Source organism: Fukomys damarensis, unplaced genomic scaffold, assembly GCF_012274545.1.
Source record: "Fukomys damarensis isolate Sample0158 unplaced genomic scaffold, DMR_v1.0_HiC HiC_scaffold_7, whole genome shotgun sequence".
Lineage (NCBI taxonomy): Eukaryota > Metazoa > Chordata > Mammalia > Rodentia > Bathyergidae > Fukomys > Fukomys damarensis.
The window spans coordinates 3,227,029-3,253,972 of record NW_022900919.1 but is presented as its reverse complement, the minus strand read 5'-3'; the positions used below and the strand labels follow the sequence as shown (position 1 = coordinate 3,253,972).

The 26,944-nt window shown below is 46.9% G+C and overlaps 1 protein-coding gene across 1 annotated transcript in view; it reads right to left on the bottom strand.

Moving 5' to 3' along the window:
• Window positions 1-1,563: 1,563 nt before the first annotated feature.
• The window catches only part of Gabrb3 (gamma-aminobutyric acid type A receptor subunit beta3), a 61,521-nt gene continuing 36,140 nt past the window's right edge, over window positions 1,564-26,944 (bottom strand). Inside the window, exons 4-6 of the mRNA XM_010612931.2 lie at window positions 19,632-19,784; window positions 13,891-14,135; window positions 1,564-6,089 (exon numbers count right to left, since the gene is read on the bottom strand). Coding sequence (XP_010611233.1) covers window positions 5,748-6,089; window positions 13,891-14,135; window positions 19,632-19,784 — 740 coding nt within the window. The 3' untranslated portion in view covers window positions 1,564-5,747. The remainder of the gene's footprint in view (window positions 6,090-13,890; window positions 14,136-19,631; window positions 19,785-26,944) is intronic.

The window sequence follows — 26,944 nt, the reverse complement described above, 5'->3', positions numbered from 1 at the left end:
CAGATATGACAATGCTAATTTCCTGATTTGATTAGTACACACTGTATTTAAGAATTGGAGTAGTGCACCGTACCCCATAAATATGTGCAGTTATTATGTACTAAATGAAAAATAGAAGCAGACCCAATGTGTCATAGCCCAGTGAAATGGGAAATGGATTATGCTATGTAGCTGGTGTCTTACAACCATCTACCTATCAGGGCCTAATTAATTTCGTATTTGTTTCAAGTTGTTTTGTTTTGTTTCATTGCTTTTTTTATGCCGAGGGTTGAACCCAGAGCCCGGCACATGGAGTCTGCTACTTTGTCTACTCCAACACCAGTGAATTCTATTTTATACACAAGCATTCTCTGCACTGTTGGTTGATGGATTCTAACTGGGGCCTGTTCATCTACAGAAGCAAGGGCCATGGGGTTCGAGTCCCTCTGACGGTAGGAGCACCTCACCAAGTTGCCACTGATGGCTCATCCAATGTGGGATGAAGGTTTCACCTTGGAAGTGTATCAAGGCATCAAAGATGCAGTTTTTTCTGAAGAATAATGTTCTCATTCTTAGGAGCGCTGACAGTCCCTGTCCTTTAGAAACTAGTCAAAAGAAGGTTAGAGCGGCAACTGTATACTGGAGCCAAATATGAACATGGGCCATGGAGCCGTGGGAGAGGGGAGTGGGCAGTCTGGAGGGGCTCTCTGGGGAAAACTGGACACCACATTCGATGAGGGCTCCTCCAGCCACCTGGAGGGTGCTTTCTAGAGAAAATTTCAGACCCTCAGTCAGAATTTGCAAATTCTCTTTTGCAGTTTTTGATCATATAAACTTGTCACCTGGGACAGAATATGCAGCTCAGTGAGGTAATGAGAAACGACTCCCTGTCAAGTGCCAGCCATCGATGCAGCGCCTGTGTGAAACACGCCCAAGTTAGGGTGTCAGAGGAGAATGCAAAGAGGCGCCCCCATCATGGGGCTGTTGTGGAGAACTTGCGCTGCTTTGCTCAGAGTCCATGTGTGCATGTGGAGGCAAACCTGCTATGAAACACCCCCATCTTCGAGGGTTAAAACCCACTCTGAGGTTTCTGTTCAGGGGTCAGCAGGTGATCTAACAGCCTGAGTGCCTGCAGACATCACAATTCCCACTGAGAGTTGTGACTGTTGGTGTCCCTGGATCCTTCATTCATTCATTCATTCATTCATTTCGAAGCTTTGCTTCTTACTTTCTTGCTGGAGAGGAAACCAGGGAAACTGCCTCATCAAGGGCCAATACTAGCCTGGTTAAAGGTTACTGGTAGACTGATTCCCCCGCTTTCAGTATAAAAGTTTCTTACTTAAAGCACTCATTTGAACACCAATACAAGTTAGAGCTCTGTGTGTCTTGTTGATCCTTGAAGTTCAGAATGAATTGTGATTTTTTTAAAAAACATCATAGCTCAACTGGTTTCTTAGGCAATCAACTTTGGGCTTATTTCGTTTACTTTCAGTATGTAAAAATGCATGTGCAACTAAAAATGACTGGGTTTAAAATAACCACACCATTTCAACGAGTCAGCCAAGAAAGAAAAAACGCATTGTATTTAAGTCAGTTAGTCCTTTTTTAATAAATTTGAATTCATTCATCAACAAGTTTCATATTGTTATCTATCACTCAATTTTGCTGTTTTGTTTTCATGTCATATAATACCAAAAAATTACATCAATGTGCTTAAGCAAAACCGGGTTTAAATTTATCTTTACAGTGAAATGAAATCGACGTGGGAATTGGTCCTGACAGCATCGCCTGTTCCTACCAGAGTGATCCTGTACTTACCTTAAACACTCACTGACTTGTGAAATGGAAAAGTGACACAAGGATGACAAAACAGGCTCCTGGGGCTGCCCCTAGGGAGAGGCGCGGTCTGGGGTGGTTTGTGAGCCACTCTCCGGGAGGCTGCAGTGTATCCAGGTGTCGGGAATTTAGTATTTCAGGAAACATGGCACCTTTCAATGCAGTAGAAGAGGTAATTGATCCAAGGCACACTATCTAGTGTCCTAGGAAATTTTAATCCACCTGGCCAGCTCTTTGCCCAATATTACTCTGGTGGAGGGCTCGTGGTAAGAGGGGAGCCTGAGCCCATTCCAAGAGTAACAAAACATTTCAGCCATTTCTCAAGTTTTGTTTACACAAAACAGCCAGAAATACGAACTGGTTTTCAGGTGGAACATTAAAATAAGAGTTGTGGAATGGTTTATACTATCAAGCCAGGAGAGTTGAAGTTAGACACATCTCTTTTTAGAAAATGCTGTGTTGGGACAAACACCAAAAGATTATCTTGTAGATGCTGAACACGAACATCTACACTGCAGTGTGTCTGTCCCCTTAAAGCCAGTCCCAAGTGTGTATGGTGTCAGCTCTGAGATGATCACCTTGGTGAAGACGTTCATTCCATGTTTGGACAGGAGGGAAGTGTCTTTGATGGGAGGGACCAACGATGTCAAGGTTCCCATGGTGGCACTAAAAACTCATGTCACTACAGGACATGTCACTGAAAACCTAGTGGAAATATTATCATGATCTACTCTCTAGTTCATGGGAGATAGAGGGGAATGAATTTCTCATGGTATAGACAGCAAAACCCCTCCACAGTCTGGGGTTGGTGGAGAGAAGTGACGCTCATGTTAAAGATGACTCAAGTCTGACCAGTCTTTCTCGGCAGGACTCTACAGGGGACTCTTGAGTTGTCTCAGGGCAATCACAGACTGTCACCACAAGACTGTTCTGTGCATTCTAAGCCTCCTGTGAAGGAAGCACTCGGGAAAGACAGGACTACTGAGAAATGAACAGTTTATTACTTTTGGTTGTGGAGAAAGAAATCTCATTGAATCCCAAATTGAACTTTTCTCCTTACTCCAGAGGTCTTTGGTGTAGGCGACAGCCACCTCCCATCATGTCAGAGGCCTGGGTTCTAAGTCCCCCACCACAGCCCACTCATGGGCTCACGTAACTACTGTGGGAGAGGAGGTCACTGAACAGAACAGAATCACACTGAAGTCTCTTCCTTTAACACAGCGGAGTTCTCTTCTCAATACTACTCACAACTTTTAAAAATGGAGAAGCTATAAAATAATTTTATTAGAAGAAAAGTAATTTTCTTCTTAAATGGAGTAAAGCAAACACATACCCAAGAATCTTAAAAAGTTTTTTTTACATAATATATGTATGTATGTATGCATGTAGGTGTGTGTATTGTGTGTGTGTGGTAACAAACACTATTTATATTATAGCTACTATGTTAGCTTCATCGCAGTGTCTACAAAGTTGTGGATCCCCAGTCTTGGTGCCAAATGTATATAAAAAGCTCAAAAGCTATTATGACTATACCATGCAGATTTATATTCAGAAAACCTCAGGAAGTGGACCGCCACTCTCCTGAGCCCCGCGGGGTCTCCACCTTTCATATTTGGGTACCTCAACTATGCATAACAAAAGTTTTGAATCATTTTTCTCCCAGAAAGAAATGAATATCACAGTTCTGAATAGTATAAATTATACACTTAAATTGATCACCAGCTGCTTTTGTCCATGTTCACTTGCATTTTGGGGTCCCTGCTCTGATGAGGAACTCACACTTTGAATTTCTGGGTACAGAAAAAGATACCTGAAGCTTTGAAAGGGAGAAGGTCTTCACAAATGTCTCCTTTTTCTTTAACATATTAACAATGATAAGGCCACTTACAAGGCTTATTCCCAAACTGTTTGACTTTTAGAATCCCCCACCCATTGTTTCCCAGGAAAAAAAATTGCCAGAGAGATGCCAAAGACCACGAAATCCTTGGCTTGTCTCCAGAGAAAATAAAATCAGAGAGCAGCAGTTAGGAGAAGACTTTGAAGAAAGACAGGAATGTAAGAGGGAAGAGGGCATAAAAATCAGTCATTGCCTCTCGCATGAGACTTTTGTGGATTATGTTTTATCTGACGGTGGGTTTTGAACTGGCACAGGCTCCCACAGTTAAAGGCTGCTATGGTCACCGGAGCAAAACCAAGGTGTGGCCAACTTGGTGACAGTGTGCCAGGCGTCCTCGCAGGGGCAGTGCTGGCCCTGTGGCACCAGCCTTGTGAGCACTAGGCCAGACTACGGCCATTCATTAAGGACAGAACAGAGGGGGTGAAGCATGTGTGGCATTTTCTGATAAACTATTAATGTAGTAGTTCTTTCCTGCATATTCTGCTTTTTATTTTGTCCTCCAAATGCTTAACTTCACTGTGACGCCTGTTTGCACAACTGTAGTCATATCAGTTTATGGATGCCTGTGATAGAAATATTGTTTACAAAAAATATATCATCTTTTTTTCTTTAGAAAGATCTCATCTAAATAGTAAGTTAAGGTTGCGTCTATGAAACCGGTGCACCTTGTCTTGTTTCTGCGAGCTTTAAAAAGTTCAAATACTGCTGAGGCTGTGGGTCGAAGGAACCGGAAGTCAGGTCGCTTCCTCAGCCTCAGAGCACGGTCACGGGTCATGGGTGGTGCGTGGTGTGTGTACTGGTCGTGTTCCTGCAGATTCCTAGTTGGCCTAGGAGTGGCTGGATGTGCTTATGAGATATGTCAGATACAAAATAAAGGCGTGAGGATGTTTCTTAGTTTCTGAAAGCGAACAGTAGAAGTGCTTAGCTTCAATCTTAATTTCTAGATAACAGAAAGTAGTTACATCACATAACAAAAAATATGACACCGCATGCTGCCATGATAGCAAGCATAAGAAACAAAATCTTGGTAAATATACATATGTATGCATATTATGCAAATATATTTTATATTAACATACAATGTTATAAGAATGATCGATAACATAACTGCAAGGGGGAGATCATCCTAGATGTAACAAAGAACCTGAGACTTCTATGCTTTCTATTAGATATCAGGCCTAGGAATCCAGACGAGGTGTAGAACACGTTTTCAAGGATTGAAACGCCGTTGCCAATACATGCCACTGTGTTCCCACACGACAGTTAGGCTGGAGCCACTCCAGGGAAGAGAAAAACCCTAGTCACGCAGGGTAGTGAGTACTTACAAGGAGATGCCATTCGCTCCCGATGGGATTCCAGAGGTGGACGTGAGGACGTCAACGTGGGATCTACCTACGCTTAAGACAGCGGGCGAACACTTCACCTGCTAAACCAGGGCAGAGAAAGTGTACCCGAGGAAACAAAACCAGTCACCAGGAAAGCCAACAAGCCTCTGCTTGGTAAACTGAAAAAGAGGATCTGAAGTGCGAGACTCGAATTAAACTAGCAGTACCACTGTATGAGTTTCCAAAAATTAACTAAGAATGTCTCTCTGAGTTTTCAACTAAAACATCTAACTTATGATAATAAAAGACACACTTTTGGAATGGTGTTGTCTTTCACGCCCTCATTCTCAAGGCATAATATTTAGATGATACTTGTCCCTTTCAATGAAAAAAGAAAAAACTATGACGTTCTTTAATATGTATCCTGTGTTAAATTGTCCGTAGCTGCAAAATGTATGTATGCATGTGTATATAAAGACATACACATGGGTGCTCACACCTGTGTGTATGAACATATACACATACATCCACATAGACACTTGTATTTTATATATATGCTGAGAAAGTCCACATATATATACAGTTGTGTATGTATATATGTGTGTGTCTGCGTGTGTGTGTCTGTGTGTGTACAAGTATAAAAACTTGACAGGCAGGGTAATATTTCACTCAGTGTTAAATGAAGTCTTTGAAAAATCAAGTACAGTCACTCAGTTAACATAGTACAGCCAGTAAACTAAGTTGAAAAGAGAAAAAGTGAATGGAAACACGATCCGGGACCATCTGTCTATGGCATTCACATCGGTTAGATCGGGGATCTTAATTTTGAGCTGCGAAGACCTCCTCCGAAGGTGGGTCTTCTTGTGCGGGATGCCTCTGTCTCCCATGTACCGCCCATGCCCTTCCCTGGGCATGCTCTGTTTCCTGTACTGGATTCCTGAGTTGTCAAAGGATATTGCTGAATTCCTGGTCTCTCCGACGCCGCCCGCAACCTCGTTCATCTCGTTGTGAACCTCCAGCGATGTTAACAGAATGTTTCCATGAGCGTCCACCTGATGGGGAGAGAGTGCACCGGTGAGGCACCCGCCCTCCCGCAAAGCTAACTGCCCTCTGCAGCCTGGGACAGAGTGGTGTCGTGCCTCCTCTATTCCGTGAGAAGCTGCACACCTGCTGGGACCAGGGCTTTGTCTTATTGGAAAATGTCATTCTGGAGATGTAAGTGTGACTTAAGAAATTTTATTTCCTTGATTGGAAAATTCTCCCACAGGAGATGAGCGAAAATAAGTGGGGCATTTTCAATCTGAAACTTTGTATTACGGGTATGAATCTTTACCGAAGAGAAAATTACAGCGCAAATATTTATTTTTTAGGACTACATTTAAAACAGACAAGAGTTCTTCCCCAATGGAACCAAAGTCAAACAACCTTTTACTCTGTGCTAAATGGAGCTTCAGGCCTTTCTTGACAACGCTAGCGGTCTGGTTTCTGGTCTGCAGCGGAGCACGTGGGGTGAGGCGTGGTGGCCCACCCTGTGCGGCCGCCTCCCCGGGTGCACGCCCACCCTTCTCCCACCCGGCCTGGAGCAGAGTCCCCTGGTCCTTCTGTCTGTGCGGAGCCTTCCTGCACCCCCACCGGCTCACTGCCCGAGGCTGTCCCTGTGACTCACTCCTCTGGAGGCGGCGAGGTGCAGGGAGGAGGCCTGGGTGTGGGCACGGAGGAGAAGGCCCCTCACAGGGACGGCCTGAGCTCGGCAGAGGCCGCGGCAGAAAGGCAGCACAGCAGCGGGTGTGAGCACACCACGGGAGGAGAGGCGCGTGGACGCCAGGCGAGGGGTCACACCGTGGGGCTGCAAAGGGACCCTGCAGATGCAAGTGCGGCGACGACCTCAGGACAGAGAGGTACCCATCATCCCACCTGGGTGTGTGAATTTTCAGAAGCACGGGAGAGAAATTCTGTGAGTTGGAGGCACAAGCAAAAGTCAGAGAAAGGAAACCAGAGGAAGGCGCGGCTTTCGCAGACTGGATCACCCTGAATGGAGCTGCAGGGAGGTGTTAAGGAAGGAGGAGGACAGGGCAGCCCCAGCGATGGCAGGAGTGCCGTGGGTCTGGGAGCCGTGCGTGGAGGGCCCGAAGGTCCAGGCTCTGCACTTCCGACGGGGGCTCTGTGACGCCACAGCGGACGTGGCCTAACCCTGCTCAGCTGTGGTCATTCGGCACTACTGAGGGAGCAGAGGGAGGGGACAGGAGCACACCGCCGGCCGGGGAAAGCTCAGTGGTAGGGCTTTGCCTAGTACATGTGAGAGCCCAAGTGCGATTCCCAAGCAGGGAGGGAAAGTACACATTGTCAGACAAAGAGTAGGAACAGAATTATAAGCGAAGGTCTGGCGACTAAGTGTTGTGAGAAAGGCGCACTAGCAGAGTGGAAAGCGAGTCCCTGAGAAAGCAGAAAGACCAAAGTGCGGCACACTGAAGGCCCGCCCGGCCCAGCCTCTGTGCACCGCGTGGCCCTGTCAGTGTCGCCCTCAGCCTCTTACAGGCATCGGAGAGGGCCTCGTGGTGAGCGGGAGGCAGGCCAGCAAGGGGCCAGCGGGGTATTCTGTATGTCATGCTAAGGAATCTCAACTGCACATTTTAATAAAAAGATGGAAAAGCAGTTTCTAAGTAGAAACATGACATATTTCTGAAGCACAGCCTAATACTGCAAGACTGAATAAAAGTCAAGATTTGATACAAGCAGTAACAAGAGGGGCCCTAGTTAGCGTACACTGCACTGGGCTCCGTTTCCTGTAGGGAAGTCTGGGGACATGCCCAGAGTTTCAGATAACTGTCCCCTCTGGCCATGGTGACGGCCAGGTCCCATATTTCTGCTAGGTCTCCCTCCGAGTCTGCAGCAGCAGCGGCAGCAGCAACACGCTTGGCTCCCACCTGGTTGGTTCTGCAGCTCCTCAGTTCTGAGGGCAGGAAGGAGTGACAGACAGTCCCTAGACTGGGACCCACCCGGGGCCCATGTGCTCGGGTGCTGTGTGAGCCCACAGCTGGACTCCCACGCTGCAGCCGGCAGGTCAGCAGCCTGCAGGTTGCTTGCTGGTGCCAAAGGGTGCTGTGGGGGAACTACAGGACGAAGAGCACCACCGTGGGGCTCTCAATCTCCCGGGAAGGGAAGGCAGCAAGCAGGCTGGAGCTCTGAGATAGGAGGCCCAAGATGATACACTGTGCGTGCTGGGGGCCTTCACAAGACACGTCCCGAGGAGCAGTGGCAATGACAGAAAAATATCATGGTTTCCTTATTTCTTATCCTTTGGAGGGAAAATTCCAATGATGGTTGTATCTCAAAAGTACCAAGAGCACTGGGGTTCTGTAAAGTAGGGCTTTGAAACTCTGGTTGCGTATCTGTTCTTTGTGTCACCTTCCCTTGAAGGATGGGCAGTCTCTTGGTGGAAAATGCTGTCTGTTGTCTTCAGGGCCAGGGACTCACCCAGAGGTCTGGCAGACGGAGTCTCTCAAGGTGCCATGAAGACGCGGGAAGAGGAGCCTGAGACCAGTCCAGGCGCTCCTGAGACGGGATGAGCTGCCAGCAGGGGTCCCGGTCAGCACCCAGAAGTGGGGGTGAGGTGGCATCTGGGGACACAGCTCCGAAGCAGTGATCTGGATGGGAGAGGACACGGGGCTTCTCGTCCCAGACAGGATGCAGGGAGAGGGAGGGGACCTCTGGGGTCCTGTGAATTCAGTTTGCTGCACCATCTCAGCTTGCAGGAGCGCATGTGAGCCCCACCCCAGCAAACATCACACAAGAAAACACACTGCTTACCACGCAGGGAGATGGAATCAGTCCGCGTTAAAGAAACTCAACATGTCTAGCACTGTAAAGTGTTCTACATAAATGGTAAGTTGATCTGTTTAAAACCTGTCTGAAGTTGAGTCAGAGAATAACCAAAGATGGAACATGTTTGGGATTCTTTAGAAAGTAGCAATGAAGAATTCATTCTTTCCAGTAATAAGCAGTTTATTACATTAGAAATTAGAATCTCAGAAAACTAAACGGTTTCTTTTAAGGTAGAAAAAAGCCCAGAAACTACTATTTCTCTCCAGAGCGATGTTCTTCCAATACCATGTAATGTTTCCAAGAGAAGACTGCGAGCTAAAGGAGAGGCGGTCCACTGCAGCAGGAGGGGCTGCCTTCAGGCCTGCAGATAAGGACCTGGGACTGTTCACACCAGTCATCATCAGCACACACCTGCCACAGCGCCTTATTCTGCCTGGGGCTAGGCTGGGCCAAAGACACCTCCAAGAGTACCCTAACCCCAAACATCAAGGAGTCTAGCAGCAGACAGCTTCAAAGGACTAGAAACAGGTATTATGGAACATCACGTGTTGCCTTTTCAATACACTTTTACAATGTCATCTTATTTCTAGTTCTCAAAAATAAACACACAAAAAGCTCCTTTCTATCAAATTCTAAGGATTCAAACTAACAATTCTGCAGAACAAAATAACAAGGAAAGAAATGTAAATTCTTAAAGGAATGATGAACTTTCATGATTCTGATGGCCTAGCTGTGCGTGGCTTTGAGAGGATGGCACTTGTGACCCACGTCCTTCTCTCGGACTCAGCACGCACTGAAGAGCTCCCAGCCTGAGGCTCCAAACTCGGGATGAGCAGAGCATTTCCACACCCAGTCACGGGGCGCAGAGCCTGGCAGATCCAGGGAAGTGGATGCTGCCTAGCAGGGGAAGGCTTGGCCACACAAGGACTGTAAGTGATTTGCCATTTCACAAGCACAACACGTGTGGCATGCAAGTGGGGAGAACAGAACAGAATCAGCTCTCCGGGCTAGGGAATGACCAGGCAGGATGCAGACCAGCGGCAGGGAAGCGCCGTGGAAGACAGCGTCTGCCTGGGTCTTGAAGGAAGGGAAGACGCTGAACAGGAAGAAAGAATTCTAGGCGGCAAGAGCAGGAGGATGGATGCCCAAGAGATTAAACACATTTGGATGCTTCAGGGACCACACAGGGAGGCGCGGAAGACACAGAAATGAGTCAACTGAGTTGAACTGCGTCTTCAGGACTTGGTGACACATTTTTATGGTCCCGTGCCCTGTTTTCCCCAGTATGTATGGCTCGTGCTGTGGAGGTGGGAGTCAAAGATTCCGATTCTGAAGTCCAGTGAAAGAAGCCAAGCCTGAGGGAAGCCACGCCCGATCCTCCGAGAACACCATTAACAATTTACAAAGTTAAAGCTCTTGAGTTTGAGACGGGTGTGACTAACTTACAGCTGTCTTAGTACAGAGATCTCCCAAGGTAGGACTCGAACAATAACATTTTACATTATTGTTTCTGAGTGGGCAAACACTGGTAACAGAAACAATAATTGGGGTAGGACTTACTCCAGCGTGCAGAGGAACTTCAATATATAATGAATTAATCAATAAGAACTTAGTGCAGAATAAGTTCAGCTCCCTTACTTATAGTTTTACATTCACTTGGATTTCATTTATATGTGAAGCAACATCTAGAAAATTTATACCAAAAATTTTGGCAGGTTTTTTCCCTGAAAAGGTTAATGGTTATTAAAATCTGTTAAATCTTAGAAATCAAATATTTAAAACAAAATTTTCCAAAAGAGGTGGCAATCTTTTTGTATAATCTGGAATATAAGTCTTAAAATAGAAAAAGAGTGTGAGTGAAATACAGAGCTGAAATGCACTTTATAGAATGACAGATAACTAGCAATTTTTCAATTATTTCATGAATATGTTATATCAAAGAGTCCACCTCATACCTACTAGGATTAGAATTGTCAATTTCAATGTAGTTTTCTCCCTGCTCTACAACCTTGACAGGAAGAAACCATCAAAACCTAAAACGTCTCAGCTGGAATACATCACAGAGGGACTCTCATTTTTGTCCCACACGATGTCACTGTGGACATCTCATTCTCTACTTACGTCGCAGCTCCAGTTAAGTAAACAATTCTAGTTTTAGAAGAGCTAGAAGGAATCCATGATGTGATGAATGAAATCTTGCTCTTTATAAAATGACATTGAGTCTGCAACTCTGACTTCTTGGCAAGAATTGGGACTTTCTGCCACCTCGTGAAATGTAAATATCAACTGGTCAACTCGTAAAATACCACAAGGCTTGTAACTCTAACGTGTGGGCTGCAAGGACTGATCCCCAGGTAGAACGGCTCAGAACAAACAGCGTGCACAAGCAAAGTCAGGGCTTACATTGTACCACTGGTCTGAGAGGAAATTAAGTGGGTATGTGGACGTTGTGACCACCCATGACTCAATTACTGAATTAAAATATTATATAACCACTGAGCCTAAGGAAAACGAACTCCTGGTATACAGTAAGATCACCGCATTCCTGTGCTGGATGCATCTGGGTCACACAGTGCCTTTCCTGGTGGCTACAACACCCCCGAGGCACTGTCTTCCTCACTCGTCTCCCTGGACACCTTAGTGGTCGCAGAAAGATGACAAACCAAGTCCCTGCTGCCCACGAGCAGCTGCTGGGAGCTGTGGGCTGCGGCTGGCCCTGCAGACAAGCAATCCGCAGGGCCATCACTGCAGAATAATGAGCACTGCTCGAGCTGTCCTGACACTTCTGTTCTGCATGACAGAACAGTGGTTCCCTCCTTCCGTCTCTCACTTTTCTTGAATGCAACTACCTCACTTGATATAAACTTTTGGAGAGGCTCGCTGGTACTTAAGAATTACCTGTGAATCCTCAGGTGCAGTCAGCAAGTTTTACAAACTTGCTTGGCACTGGGGATGGAAGCCAGGGCCCCATGCCTACTAGGCAAACAATCTACCACTGAGCTCCAACCCTGGCCCAGGGACACTTTCTGATGCTTATCTTTTAGAGCAACAAATAGACTTTCAAAATCAGTATGCATGAGCCCAGCGTGGTGGTGCATGCCTGTAATCCCAGCACTCAGGAGGCTGAGGCAGGAGGATCACTGCGTTTGAAACCAGATTGGGCTACATAGTGAGTTCCAGGTCAGTATCAACTACATAGCAAGACCCTGTCTCAAAAAATAAAAAAAAATTAGTATGCACATAGTTATTTGTTATGTTGAGTTTAAACCTACAATTATAGATTTTTAAAAAATATGAACCTAGGAAAACTTTACCAAAATTGCTGGGACAAAAGGGAAATTTTTAGAAAAACTAACAATAAAAATGGACTTGTGAATCAACAACATTCTGCATCCAACTTAAAATTCTTATATTCTGCTAATTTTCTTTGTGGATGTTAAAGGGCTTTTTTTTCTTTTAGTTTAAAATTTTATGCTTTATACTTAGAAAGATATTTCTATAACCAACAGTTTGACAGTTCTAAACAGTCTCATTTAGAAGAAAGGAAACAAATTCATACTCTGTGGGAATTTGGAAAGACAGCATTGTGTGTGTGTGTGTGTGTGTGTGTGCGCGTGTGTGTGTGTACATGCACACGTGCACGGGTATACACGCGTGTGCCTCTGTCATGGAAACAGTGATGTGATGGATTCTAGTTTCCTTGGCAACACCACAGCCACGCCATATTGTGTATTCACAGTAGGATGCAGACCTCCTTAGAAACAGAACAGTCTGGAACCGAAGATATTTTCCAGGAAGAAATTCAAGATAATTTTGCCTGTGGGAAGCCTGGTTTTATTCACAGATTCTGGGTTTTTCTGACCAACTCTATTTATGTTTTGCTCAGCAGAAGGGAGCCATGTGCATTCATTTCACAGGACCCACTCATTCATGAGCAGCTGGGACCTGCTCTGGACCACGTCAGGCAGGCAGCCTGCTGAGGAGAGCCTCGCTCCTGAGAGGGGCAGACCGTTCCACACCCAGGGCCCAGGAAGGTGCGGGAAACCTCTTAGGTTAGTTTCAGCGAGGAGCACTGGACATGTGGAAATGAACTCAATCTGTAAACGGGTAGAAGTATGTTGTTGAAGACTGAGATGAAAAAGTCAGAAGGATAAATGAGAAAAATTATATAGACGCTGCCATTTCCTTCAAGTATTGTTTACAATTGCAATAAAACACTGCCTTTAGTGGTGACCAAGTCCCATGCTCAGGGCAGGACATGACTGCAGGTGGAGCTGGGTGGCAGGAGGTGGCACTGGTCTGTGCCCCGCTCTTAGCACCACAAGCAGCCAGGGGCTTCCGGGGGCAGGGTGTCCTCAGCCTGAGGGGCGACACCCGGGGACCTGGCCGAGCATAGGTAGATCTGAGGGAGCACCCAGGCCCATCACCGCCTCCGCCTTGCTCGCCCTGTGTGCTGTGGATTTCCCCAGGGACCTTGGCCAAACAGGAGGTGACCAGGCGAGGTGCCCACCTCCTCCATGGCTCCGTGCCAGCGGGCTGGACGATCAAACCCAAATTGGTAATCTGACAACTACAGCAATATGGAAACACTTTGGAAAAAGCTTCCATGTGTTGTGTTTGGCCCCCACACCTCTGAGTTTCTCTCCTTTCTTTTCCAATACTAAAAAATGAACCCAGGGCCTTCACACTGAGCTCCATGTCAGCTCCTACTTATTTTTAAAGACAAGGTCTCACTATGTTGCCCAGACTGAGCTCAAACTTGGGTCCTCCTGCCTCAGAGTGCTGGGGTTACAGGTGTGTGCCACCACCCCGGAGTTTCATTCATTCTAGAATGCCTTGTTCTGTTCTATCGAGTAGAAAATAGGAAGAGTTTGGCTCCTCCACCACCAGCACTCATGTTTCCATGGGAACCACAGGGAAATACTGGCTTGCCATAAGCAGCCCCAACTGTGTGCTGTGAGAGGCGCACAGGTGCATGCAGAGCCCATGCGCCACAGGGGAGGGACGGGACAGGGCAGGGGAAGGGCCTACCCGGTTGCTTTCGCTCTTGGAACGGTCATTCTTCGCCTTGGCTGTCTTCTCAGCAAGCTTCTTCTGCCTTTGAGGGCCTCTTCCAAAGAAAATGTAGTTGACGAAGGCGTACTCCAGAAGGGCCAGGAACACAAAGACAAAGCAGCCCATGAGGTACATGTCAATGGCTTTGACGTAGGGGATTTTGGGCAAGGTCTCCCGAAGGTGGGTGTTGATGGTGGTCATGGTCAGCACGGTTGTGATCCCTAGGAAACAAGCAGCGAGTGAGCGGGGCTGTGCCTTTGCCACGCCTGTCCTCCTTTCCCTTCACATTTTCTCAGATCACTTAAAGCTCTGGGAGGAGTGGACGGAGCACCACTGGGCGACGGGAAGGCGGAGAGCGCCTGTCACACCGCAGACAGGGACAGCGCCAGTCTGGGACGCACCCTGCCCACCAGCCTGGGCCACACAGAACGTGGGATTGAGAGAAGGAGCACTACTGCTTGTGAAGGGAGGGCAAAGGAAAGCAAATCCAGAGCTTAACAGCGAGCACTGAGTGTCTGGGCCAGGAACTGCAGGAAGGGGCATCCATGTGGCCCGAGGCGGAGGGACCACTGTCCAGGAAGGAAGGAAGTCCTTTCTCCCAGTGCCCACTGGAAGCCGGGACTGGGCAATGAGCTCTCAGATTACTGAACATGAGGTCCAGTCCCAAGTTCAAAGAGAAAGGAGCAGTTGCATAAAGGCCCTGCAGGCAGACGGTCTCACGGGGTTAAAGAGTACCCCGCTCTACCAGGAAGGCGTCTGTCTACTCAAACCACGCAGTGAGGGCACCATTACGTCTCAGATCCTTATCCTGCTCTGGGACAGCCCGTCAGCGCATCCTTCTTTCTTGCTTGCTATTTGGTTGAACTCTTAACTGAGCATTTTTGGAATGGTCTCATTGCTTCCCTGTGCTCAGTTTAGCTTTTAGGCAGATGAGGTTGGCGTTGTGCAGCTCTCCCTCTCTTAGCAACAGATGCAGTTCTTGCTACTAAAGGACCCCCACATTAAATAACTGGAGGCTCCAGGCCTCGGCCATAGCCTGCTGGGCTCAGTGGAGCGATGATGCTTGCAGGCAAAGCCCAGGCTGCCCCCCGCTGCCCTCCAGGCTCTTGGCGACTGCACCTGAGAGTGCTAAGAACTCTGAAGAAGCCAGGCTGCTCAGGGACCGTTTCTTTTCTACTGGCTCTCTGGACGCCGAGTGTGATCATCAGCTGCCTCCAGAGCCAGTGTGCACAACAAGTTCTCTGCGTCGCCACGGCAGGCCTTCCCTCAGAAAGGGGTCTCCGAAGCAGCGTGCAGCGTTAGCTTTCACGCCACCCACCCGCAAAGCCATTGGTGTAACTGAGGTCAAAAGGCAGTGCAAGCCCAGGAGGAGGTCACACCTCAAGGCCCCAGGGCACAGTTCCCTGGCCAGCTCTCCCCGGGGTTTAGACATGGTCTGCGCCCGAGTCTGAACCCCTCTGGATTCCCGCCCTGTCCTCTGCGGGTGCCCTCAGCCCGGGGCGGGGTGCGGAGTGCGAAGGAAGCACAGCCACAGCTCCACACGGCGCCCCTCGCTCTGCCGGCTGAGGGTCTGAGAAACTCCTTTTGTGTAACGTAAGCTGCGTCGGCTTGTAGGATGTGTGAGGGTCTGAGAGTCAGAGTATTCTGAGACTCTTCTTTAATATCACAGTCATGTGCACCCGGAGACTTGAAAAGCTCAATGTGGCCAATGGGATAACTGCAGTTTACAAGTAAATGTGAACACAGCATGCAAAGGCTACAAAATTAGGCTTTCTCACTGTTATGCAAAAGTTCTGCGATTGCCACCGCCGCTACTGCCTCTTGCCCTCCAGAGGGTTTGGAGGCCTGAAGTCAATGCTCTGCCTCTGCAGCCAGCCACTCACACGTGCTTCCGCCGCCTCGGGAAGGAGGGCTGGGGACACAGGGAGAGGCAGCCAGTGCTTCCCGCCTGCTCTCCGCCTGGCCGTGAGGCCGAGGAGCACGGCAGGGCCCTGGCACAGGCTCGGGGCGTCAGGATGGCGGGCAACACGAGTGCCCACTCTTATCTGGGCTGGGGCTGTGTCTCCAGTAAGTAGCTCGGGTGTCAGAAGACTGGTCCCCGGGATGGTGGTTTTGGGGAACGGTGGAGCCTTCATAGTGGACAAGGACCTGGTGGGAGATCTCTGGGGCCACCGCCCTGTAAGAGAGCAAGCTGTTGCCTGGGACAGCTCCTCTGAGAGAGTCAGTGCTTGCAAAAAAGCAGCACAGGCCCCTCATGCTCTCTGGCTTTTGCTCTGCCATGTGATCTGCCCCGGCACACACACTGCCACTGGCACGCCTTCTACACAGGACGCCACCGTGGGAGGTTCATCGGCTCCCCGCAGGTGTAGGTGGCGTGCTGCTAAACATACACAGCTTTCAGTGATATCAACTGCCTTTCCTTATACATTCCCCAGCCTTGGGTGTTCGGTACTCAGATGGGTTACAGCCATGGCAACAGATGAATTCGGCGCTCCGGGCTGTGAACCCTCCTGCCACTTTGCTCCTGTTAGGATGCTGCGGACAGCTGTGGACTGTGGTGGTCAGGAGTTGGCAAGGCAGAGTCTTGTGTGTCTGGTCGAAGCTAGCACCACCTTAGACTCCTGCCTCTGCTGTTGCTAAAGACGATGCCTCCAGTGGCCATGGTGTGCTGACACGGGGCAGCTGGCAGGAGCTCCAGCATTTCAGAGCAGGACTAAGGAGCCCTCAGGTTGCTGGCCTTGCTCTGAATTTGCTCTCTCCCAAGGAGCAACGCCTGACCACAGCACAGGAAAGGGCTTGGTGGTCGTAGCTTTCGTGTTCTCTGCATATTCACCAGGCTGTTAGGATTCTTTACTAATTGTTAGCCTTTGTTCTTACTTAATTATGCTCATGAAATATTATAGTTGAAAAACCACATTTATAAAGATGACTATGACGGGTAGGGGATTTAGCTCAGTGGTTCTGGCACCTTCAAAGTGCAAGGACCCGGGTTTGATCCCTGGTACCAAAATTAAATGATTAAATACTAGATGGCTAAGAAAAAAATCACTTATTTGCATCACATGATCAGAACATTGTATTTTTATCCTTCTAATACAAATAATAAAGGCTAACTGATATTATTCACTGATCACTGAACTTCAGGGTTCTGAAGTCAACCTTCTAAAGATAGCATCCCGCACTGAGCTATCCCAGAGGCAGAGCCAGGTCAGAAGAGGCCTCATCCCTGTAAGAGGGACTTCTGGGCTCTGCTCTGAAAACAGCCCACAGCCTCTGACCCTAGCTGTCTCTCAGACCGCCCCGTCCCACTCCCCTGACACTGGGCACAGCCCCCCATCCCCACCCCTCATCCCCTCCAGGCCTCTGACACCCATCAGAGCCTGACTGTCCTCTAGGACGAGACCACAGCAGCTCTGGCCAGAGGACTCTGTGCTGCCAGCACAGTCATGGGGGCCCAGTCCAGTCTCATCATGCTGCCCTGCTAATGAAAAGTGGTCTATTTTCACATGGTGTGTCAGAGGTGGGCGAGTATAAACTACCGGATAGATGATGTTTCACATAGTGGAAGACAACATTTCACAACTAAGGATGCACAGAACTTGCAGTAGCTAGGAAAGTCAGGATTCATGCTGTCAGTACCCCTCACCCCTGTGATGCCCCAAATTCATGGCTCTTCGGCCCCTGATACATCTCTAATGATCACGCTAAGGACAGACTCTCCTCGGCAGATTTGCTCTGAAGCTCATCAAGTCTTACCCTCCAGTCTCCATTTGGACAGGCTTAGGGATGGCGCCTATCAAGTTGTGTTTACATATTTTATATTATTTTTCTTAAAAGAAAAATTTTAACAATGCCATAAAACTTGAATCTGTCCCATAAATGTCTTATGTCACTAAAATTTTCAGGTGAGAAGGACATAGTTTAACAAAGAATAATCTAGTAATATTAAAAAGTAAAATTTACAGGGAAATCCTAGTTATATCTTTTAAAGAAAAATTTGCCTTCCACATCCACTAGAAATAAATAGCATATAAGCTGCTTCTAAGATCTGGCTGTTATGAATGGTGCTGCTATAAACATGGTGTGCATGCGTCACTGTAAAACGATGCCTGTAACTCTGTCGGGAAGAGACCAAGAAGGGGGACAGCTGGGTCCACTGGAATTTCTAGTCTTAGTGTTTTGAGGACTCTCCATACTGACTTCCATGGTGGTTGCACTAATTTACATTCCCATGACAATGTGGAAGTGTCCTTTTCCCCTTCAGCCTCACCAGCATTTGTTATTATCTGATTTCTTCACAATGAGCATCCTTTCTTGACTAGATAGGGAAAATGTGGCCATCACACATGGTGGAGTACTACTCTGCCATAAAGAAAGGCACACTGGATTCACTCGTAGGAAAAGAGACCATAACGTTGAGTGAAAAAAATCAGACTCACAAGCTTAAATATCATATGGTTTCACTTATATCAGAAACACAAAGTACAAATAAAGAGCAAAGTAAAAGATGGAGAACGGGAAGTAGGGAGAAGTAGGGAGATAGGACTTTCTCAATGGGAAGAGGACCAGGAGATAGGCTGGGGATAGGAAGGAAGTGAAAAGCAGAATCAAGATGTGCGATGTACCACTTCCAAAACAGCAATGTAATAATATGTACTGCAAATGCATACTAACAACAAAGAGAAACACATAGCAATGCAGAATTTGTGTGTTGATACATCATTCTTCTCAAAGTCTTTTCTTAATTCGCCTTCTATCCTTAGGAATAGCCACTTGATTTTTTTCCCTCATTTCCCGGGCAAATCTAATCTTGAGGACAGGTGTGCAAGGTGTGCCCCGGATCTAAACTGGACACCCACATCCACACATCCTCATGGAGAAAGAAACTGAAGTCCTGGGAAATGTTGGAAACAGAGAATGGAAGGCAAGAAGGCATAGCCGGAACCCTGAATCACTGCACCAGCAAGGATGTTGGTAGTGCTTTTCCATCAATTTCTAAAATGCCTGTTGTTAATTACAGTTTTAGGGTCAAAATCAACCTGAGAATGAATGTACTGTGATTGCTCATTACCTCTGTACTGACCTAAAATGTATGCAAGTCATTATTTTGTTCATGAAGTTTCATAATAATTAGCTAGGTAATTTTTCTGAAAATATAAGTTTTCCCTTCAAAATGAAATGTGAAAAATAATGAGATCTATAAGATATATCATTTATCATCTAATAATCCAAATTGTCAAGCAACCAATGGTCAGCAGAGATCACTAAGGCTCTTCTGAACTACCCAGAGTCTAACTGCCTATTTTAATGCTCATTAAATTCTGTAATTCCAATTATATTCCGTAATATTTGACTATTTTTCTGACTTAAAAAAGAAGAATGCACAATTAATCAAGTCTTCCATCTGGGACACAGAACAATGTTGAGCAGGAGATGTTAATCCTTGCTTGAAAATTAGTGTCAAAAATAGTTGTATTATGCAAATATTCTGCAAGCGTATTTCCCTTCACGGGCATGGAAATTCACATTCCAGCTTTATAATTAAATTAACACACCAAGGGGATTGTACATGAAATTAGTGTTCCGAGATAAAAAGTGACTATGTGGGCAAGGCTGGTGTCACGATGTCAAAAAGCCGTAGTTGAACCTCTAACCCTTTTAATGCCGCAATGATGCGGTCACTTTACACACAGAGCTCACTTAGAGGAAGCACGTACCGAGGGCGACTCGAGCCGCAGACGCGTCGTAATTGATCCAGAAGGACACCCACGAGAGGATGGTGATCAGTATGGAGGGCATGTATGTCTGCAGGATGAAGTACCCGATGTTTCTCTTCAACCGGAAACTCAGCGAGAGTCGAGGGTAGGCACCTGCGGTGAAGAGACAGGTGAGTAGCGGAGAAGACACAGCGGACGGAAGCTGGGCTTCGACTTCCACGGGTCCACGAGCCCGGCTGTGCTCCTGTTGCCTTGTGCTGTCCGTGGCGGGGGTGAGAGGGAAGTGTGCTCCTATCTACTTGTGACAGGTAACGTGAATGGACTACAGGGCTGGACACTCAGGGGAGAGCTGTTCTTCAGAAAGCCATGGGGAACTTTAGGTCAGAAGACAGCATCATGCCAAATGTCCTGTCTGCACCTCACGCATGCCCGCTCCCTCCCAGCAGGGGAGACTCCCCCATTGTCCCCTCCACCCACGAGAGGGTCCTGAGCAGAGGAGCCAGAGGCTGGGCCCTAGAGAGGGTGGTGACCCCAGCAGCTGAGCATGGGATAACCACTGTCTTCCCAAACTAAGCCCTCAGTGCCCAGGCTGTAAGTGGGTTTGGGGTACAGTTTGGGCACTCGGCTCTGAAAGACCAGCTGGGACGGCTCGGGCAGCCTAAGAAGTCAGGGCAGGGCAGTCAGTCTCAGCAGCAGCGTTCTGCCCACGGAGAGGGCTCGGGCCAAGGGAGGCACCTGCCCATGTCCTGTGTGCCGAATCCAGGGGAGCCTCAGATTGTCTGTCTCACCAGCACACCTGGAAATCCTTCCAGTGCTGCCATTAAGATTGAGGAAGAAGCTGGCCGTGTTTAGGGTGATGTTTGTCTGTGCCACGTTATACTGTTTTCCAGACAAAAAGCAAGTGCAGCCTACATTTCCTTCTGTCCATTGCAACAGACCCCACTGCCGGCTCCAATCCTGTCAGCTCCTGTCTCCTGGGTGCCAGTGCTGGAAGTCTAACCTGTGACGCCTTCTCCCACACACGTCTCTCATGACTTCCTTGCCTCCTGCCCTCCCTCCTTCACAGAGAGAGAGCTCACACTTCCTGAGAGGGAAGGCCCTACGGTTCAAGGGACTCGTCTCCCTGGGTCTCCTTCTACCCCAAGTGCCTCTTGTCTACTGCCACCCACACACATGCATCCCCAGAATGGTCCACCACTCCCTCTGCCCCAGGTCCTCATTCTTTTACTTAGCAACCAGGTTCACTCACATTGACTATTGCCTTAGTTACAAAAGATGAACAGTTTTGTCCCCTGGCTTCCTATTTTATTATCAACCACGTTCTCAGGCAGAATTACACCAAGGATACAAGAAGTCACCTAGTAAACACCACAATGAAAGATGACAATCTAGGGGATTTCCTCCAGTCTTTTCTGTGTGCATGGGTACAGCTTCCTTTGTGAAGCGCTGATCAAATTCGTATAACGTACTGTTCATCATAGCATAGATATTTTCATAGTTGTCACAAACTATGTGTAAACAAGTTTAAATTCCTTCCAATTTCCCATCAAATATATAGAATGACATGTGTAGTTTTGGGGTACTATTTCTTGAGTGCTATAGATTTAGGTGATTTCTACTTTTATAAAACAAGTATCTGTGATCAGAGCTTTTTTGCTACAGTTAGATACATTCCTTTCAGATCAATATGCTAAGAAATGACTTGCAAGGACAATATGTACTGTCAAATTACTTTGCCAAAGAATCATGACAAGGCGCACTGCCACTACCTGTATTTAATAAAAGCACCTGTCACAGCCCGCAAACGTGGTATTACATAACATCCCTTAACTTCTGCTCATTTTCATGAGAATAATGTGTCCCTTTAATTAATTTAACTGAATATCTCCTGTTTTCCTCTGCATTAAATCTTGTGAATTATCTCAAAATTGTTTCATTTTTCTAATCTCTTTCCTCTTACAGTTTTTAACCTCTCCAGTTTAGTGTTTGATATTCTAAGCTTTGCTCGTGGTGTCCACAGCCCATCCTCAGTCGTTTGTACTAAAACTTATAATGGGTTTAAACGGGAGACACGTAGGCACTTCGCTTTGCGTGTAACTGCATCTGTGCCATTCATTTTCTCAAATTTGTTTTTAGGCCAGGGCAGGTTAATAATAGGGGTCTACCCACAGGCCAGTACTTTGGAAGTTGGCAACTCTGCCAGAGTGTAACGAGGTGGAAGTGTACACTGATCTTTTGCTCCACGGTTGGCCAGTTTCTCCAACAGTGTCAGCGCAGCCACGCCTCCCCGTGTGCGGGTTTAACACAGCCCCACTGCCCCGTGTCGGTCCATGTAAACCAGGAACGCTGACAGGAGGGGCCGCTGAGGCTGCATCGTGGGCCCGTCCCCTCCAGCCCCCGGCCCGTGTACACCTCATGGGAGCGCAGCGGCAACACCGTCGTTCACCTCTCAGAGATGTTCTGAGGCTCTTTGCTTTCCACAAACACCAAAATGCTCACCTGGGGATTTTAGTTTCCTCACGTTCTCCCAAATTAACTTCAGTTTTACTTTCCATCAACTCTCTGCATTATGCATATCCTTTTGTAGCCAAAGAGACACTCACTGCCTCATAACAATGGTGCACATTTCCTGCCTCTGCTTGTTTCGGTCCACTGCTCTTAAGCACAGCTTCCCTCGTTCACATTCCAGGGTGTTGAGCTGGCACCACATCTTCTGTCTTTCTCCTTCTCAATGTAGACGGCCACCTTCTTGTATTACTTCTTCTCATTAAAAGTATAATCACTATTATTATCAAGCTAAGATCATCTTTACTGAGCTGTGCAGTTTCCTAGCAGTTTGTGAAAGGAATGTGTTTCTTCACACACCGCAGTGTCGGCACCACTACCTCTACTCTGTGTACTACGTGAGTGAAACAAGGGATATGAATGTGACTCTTTTCTCTTTTCTTTTTTTGGTACTGGCGATTGAACTCAGGTCCTTGCGCTTGCGCGGCAGTCGCCAGAACCACTGAGCTAAATCCCCAGCCCTAATATGACTCTTCAGTTGATTTAATATACCTAAGATTCAGCATCTCTCCTGAGTCTTAGTTTGAAACCTCCTGGCAGATTCAGTCTTGAAGTGACTTCAAGATGTGCTCTTAGCTTGTGACTTGACGGGAGTCGCCGGTGTCCTGGCCCCGTGGCTTCCGTTTCTTCTCTCTGCCTCGGCTCTCTCATTAGACCCATCACTCAGTAGGTTAGACCATGTTGTAGTAACAAAGAGCTTCAATTCTCGGTAGTTCACGACAAAGCTTTCTTTTCTTTTTCGCTACAGATCCACTTAGTTCTGTGTACGACTGCTGGATGCCATGGGAGAAATGCCACATATATTTCCTGTCCTGCTCTACTGGTAAGAGAAAGTCTCCGCCAGCCCTCATGTGATCAGCCTGGGGATGTTTTTATTCTTTCCCAGGAAAGAGTGACAAATATTTCTGAACAACAGTGAAATTTACAGTGTTTCCCAAATTTCCATTTTCCAACTCAAATCTCTTAATGTTTCCCAAAGTGTACCTTTGGAGAAACTATCACACTGAACACCACAGGTGAAACACAACTGCCTCTGCTGGGAAACTCACTCTGTGTCAGCAGCATGCTGACAGGACTGCATAATCAAAGACTCAGAGCATCGCCAGAGACCTTTAAGAAGAGAATATTCATCTGATTTCAAAAATATATGAATCTCAGGAAATTCGTCACTATACTTATGACGCAGAATCTAGCATTAAGAAATCATACCACTTTCTTATGTTTTTGTCTAGCAAGTACACTCTGTCTGTCAGAAGCTAAATGCCATTTCAAAGCAACAGAACATTTCAACATCTAGCTTATGCCCCACACACCTCACTCAGAGGGGAAGGGTGAGGACAGCAAATAACAAAGGTGAGTACAAAAGTCACCAAGGCTTTTGCCGGGGGTGGGGGAGAGTCACTCAGAACCAGCCTTCCCAAAACTGAAATGCACACCACGCTGGACATATGAATCCGTGCCAGGCACATGAGTCAGTGATTTTAGGGTGGGTTTCACACTGAGTGGACTGAGATGCTCACAGCTGAATAGGATTCCTTCAGGCAGGGAGGAAGGAGCGCTTTCATGGTGCAGGACCCAGAAGAGCTGTGAGATTCCCTGGGATCTCAGATTATTAGAGGACTCGAGAACTCCCTGAGACAGTAGGTCTGTCTATTCCTCTAGAACGAGGTTTTGCTGTATGACAAGCAGCCTAGAGAGTACATTACATCTCTCTGTAACTCTGTTAGACAAAGTCCTTCCAGAGCAAGATGGAATCCATGATATACACCAAATCTGCAGGAAGGGCTCCCAGATGCTCGCAGCTGTTGGCTAATAATCTAAAATGGAGAACCCATAAGTCTCCTCCAGGAAGACATACCCCTCATGGTGGCAACAGAACCTTTAAAATATATGAGAAATATACACAAGTCTGTTACCTTTGTGCCAGTGCAGATGCAGTCTATCCCCCAGCAGATGCTGAGCTAACAGGAGAGGCACAGCCCCGAGGACAACACCGCATTCCAAATCACAGCCTCCTTGGCAGAACTGGCCAGTAAAGATGCTGATCTCAAACCTTTCAGATGCATTAGGAGCTATGTTGCAGTCAAGGCTCTGGGTCACCGGTCCAGACTGAACTCATATAACTCTCTTAGGTGTCAGCATTTTTGAAGAACTCATTAAAATACAAGTATGCACAGGGAGTGTCATGCCAGCTCTGTAGAGCAGTACCAGCCACTGCAACAGGCTGTGAAGGAGCGAGCGGCCAGCTTAGTAACTGCGAGGAGCTGCCTACCTCCACACGCCTTTCTCCACTGAGGTCCCCAAGGTCCCCATGGAGGTCCCCACCATAGCCTAGGAAGCTCTGGGGGCCAGGTCCATTATGGAGCTATCTTGTTCCCTTAGAAGCTACTTTTTACTTGTAATAGAATCTCAAATTCAAACTAGCGTCACTTAGGTTTTCACTCTCATAAGCTATCACCTTGTTATATGTTGAAAATATGTATGAGGGAAAGGAAATATATGATATATAAAAGAAAGAAAGGAAACACAGAATTGGAGCTAAAAGCACATTTTCAGTGGGCAGCATGCACCCTCCAAGTCTTCTGTCGTTAAGACCAGAGCATTGGACCATATGTTGTTGTAACAAAGAACAAGGTGTTTGAACAATACAGCCTCATATTTTAGTTGGATTTTGCTGCCTGGGAGTCTGACCCACCTCTCAGATCCTGTGTTTCCTCATTTGTAAAAGCAGGAAAAGAATATAAAGGGAGACACAAACAGATAAACTATAATTCATCAAAATTGAAAAGCATTAAGCTGTTACTCACAGAAAAAATGTTTTGAAAATTGACATCTGAATAATAAAAAAATCCACATCTCTTAACTGCCCTTCCTCACCATCATTCATTTCTGGATGCTTCTCCTTATCTTCCAAATCCTGGCCAGCGTATTTTGAAACAAAGTCAGAATCCATCACTACCCAAATGTATATCAGAAAAAAGAGGAGAAACAGAAGCATTACATCATTGAAGAAACACTAAGTCATCTTCTCTGTCTTGCAAAAATTCCACTCTTTTAGCTCAAAGAAACTAGGGAGTCAGGAGCAGCCAGCCGTGGTCACCAGAGCACCGTGACTGTTTGGTCTCAGGACACGTGGGTGGCACCAGCACCGCAGTGCGAAACACCCCCACCCAGAGAGTACTGACCGCCGGCTGAATGTATTTGTCTAAATAAATTTAATTCAGGATTTCTTTTTCTCCAACCCCGCTATCTGTCTACTGTTTCAGTGCCCTGTGCACATTTCCACACCTTATTACTGTGAACCAGTGGCTCTGGTCTCCTGATGTTGAGCACTAAAGTATTTTCTTGAAAAGCATGCTGTTCTGATAACTACTCCCTCTGTACCACGTTACCAGCAAAGGACAAAATCGAAGGATTTATATTCCCTAATATATTTCTCAAGTTTTCTTTTTCTTAATTCTCACATTTAATAGCCCAAAGTAAATGAGAACTAGGTACTGAGGTAACTATAAACTCTTCTTATAAATTAGAGGGGTGGGCCGGGATTCAGCTCAGTGGTTTTGCTGCCTGCCTTGCAAGTGCAAGGTCCCGAGTTCAATCCCCTGGTACAAAAAAAACAAAAACAAAAACAAAAACAAAAAAAAAACAAAGAGGTGAAAAATAAACCAGTGTTCAGGTACTGTGGGATGGTTAATCCACACACAAGCCCTGGGCGCCTTTGCAGGCTTGGGTCCAGATACCAAAATCCATGGATATTTGAGCTGCTTTTATAAAATGCTGTGGTTTTTGCAGAGAACATATACATACCCTTCCACTGGCTTAAAATCATATACAGACCCCTCCGAATATCTAAAACTATGTGAATAGTTGCTATACTGTATTATTTAGGGAACCGCAGAACAAACGCCTGTACATGTTCAGGCGTATTCAGGACAGGTGCAACGTTTGCTTCAAATATTTCTGATCCTCGGTTGGCTGAATCCATGGATACAGAAGTCATAGATACAGAAGTCTGTGCTGGGAATGACTGGAACATGGGAAATCCTGAAATATATCTGCTTGAAGTCACCGGGGCAGGAAAAAGAACAGCAAAAATCTGTACCAAGATCTGGGGAAAAGGAAACTGAGGGGGAGGCAGGTGTGTACAGTTTTCGAAGAGCACAAGGTGCTAAGCAGAACATCTAACAGACTTGTGCCTGGAGACAGGTTGGGAAGCGGGGCAGTCCCATCAAACCTCCATCCAGGTCTGATGAAGAGTTTTGTTAAAATACAAAGATAAACCAGACGGACTCACACACACACACACACACACACACGCACACAGAGCCTGAACTCGGTTTTACCCGAATCCTGGTGAGAGGACAGCGCTCACCAGGAGTTGCTAAAGGCTCTCCTGCCTCCCGGTCCCCACTGCAGGTTAAGTCAGGAGAAGAGAACATCCTCAGAAAGCATGAGGAGAAAGCAGAGTGAAAAGGCAGAACAGAGGAACGGGTCCAGAGAGGACAGAACAAGGTGTGCAGCTGGGATCTCGGAGGAGAGAGAATGAATAAAGCAATACCTGCGAAGATGATGGCGCACGGATCAAACTGCTGGGAGACCTCCAGCCAGTGAAGATTCCTGAGCACCGAGCAGAGTAATTACACAGAAATCCGCAACTTAAGAAAACCAGAGAGAAACACTATGAAGGCATCTAAGACGAAGGGAAAAAGATTATTTTCAAAGTAGTGCCAATGAGAGCTGGACATGGG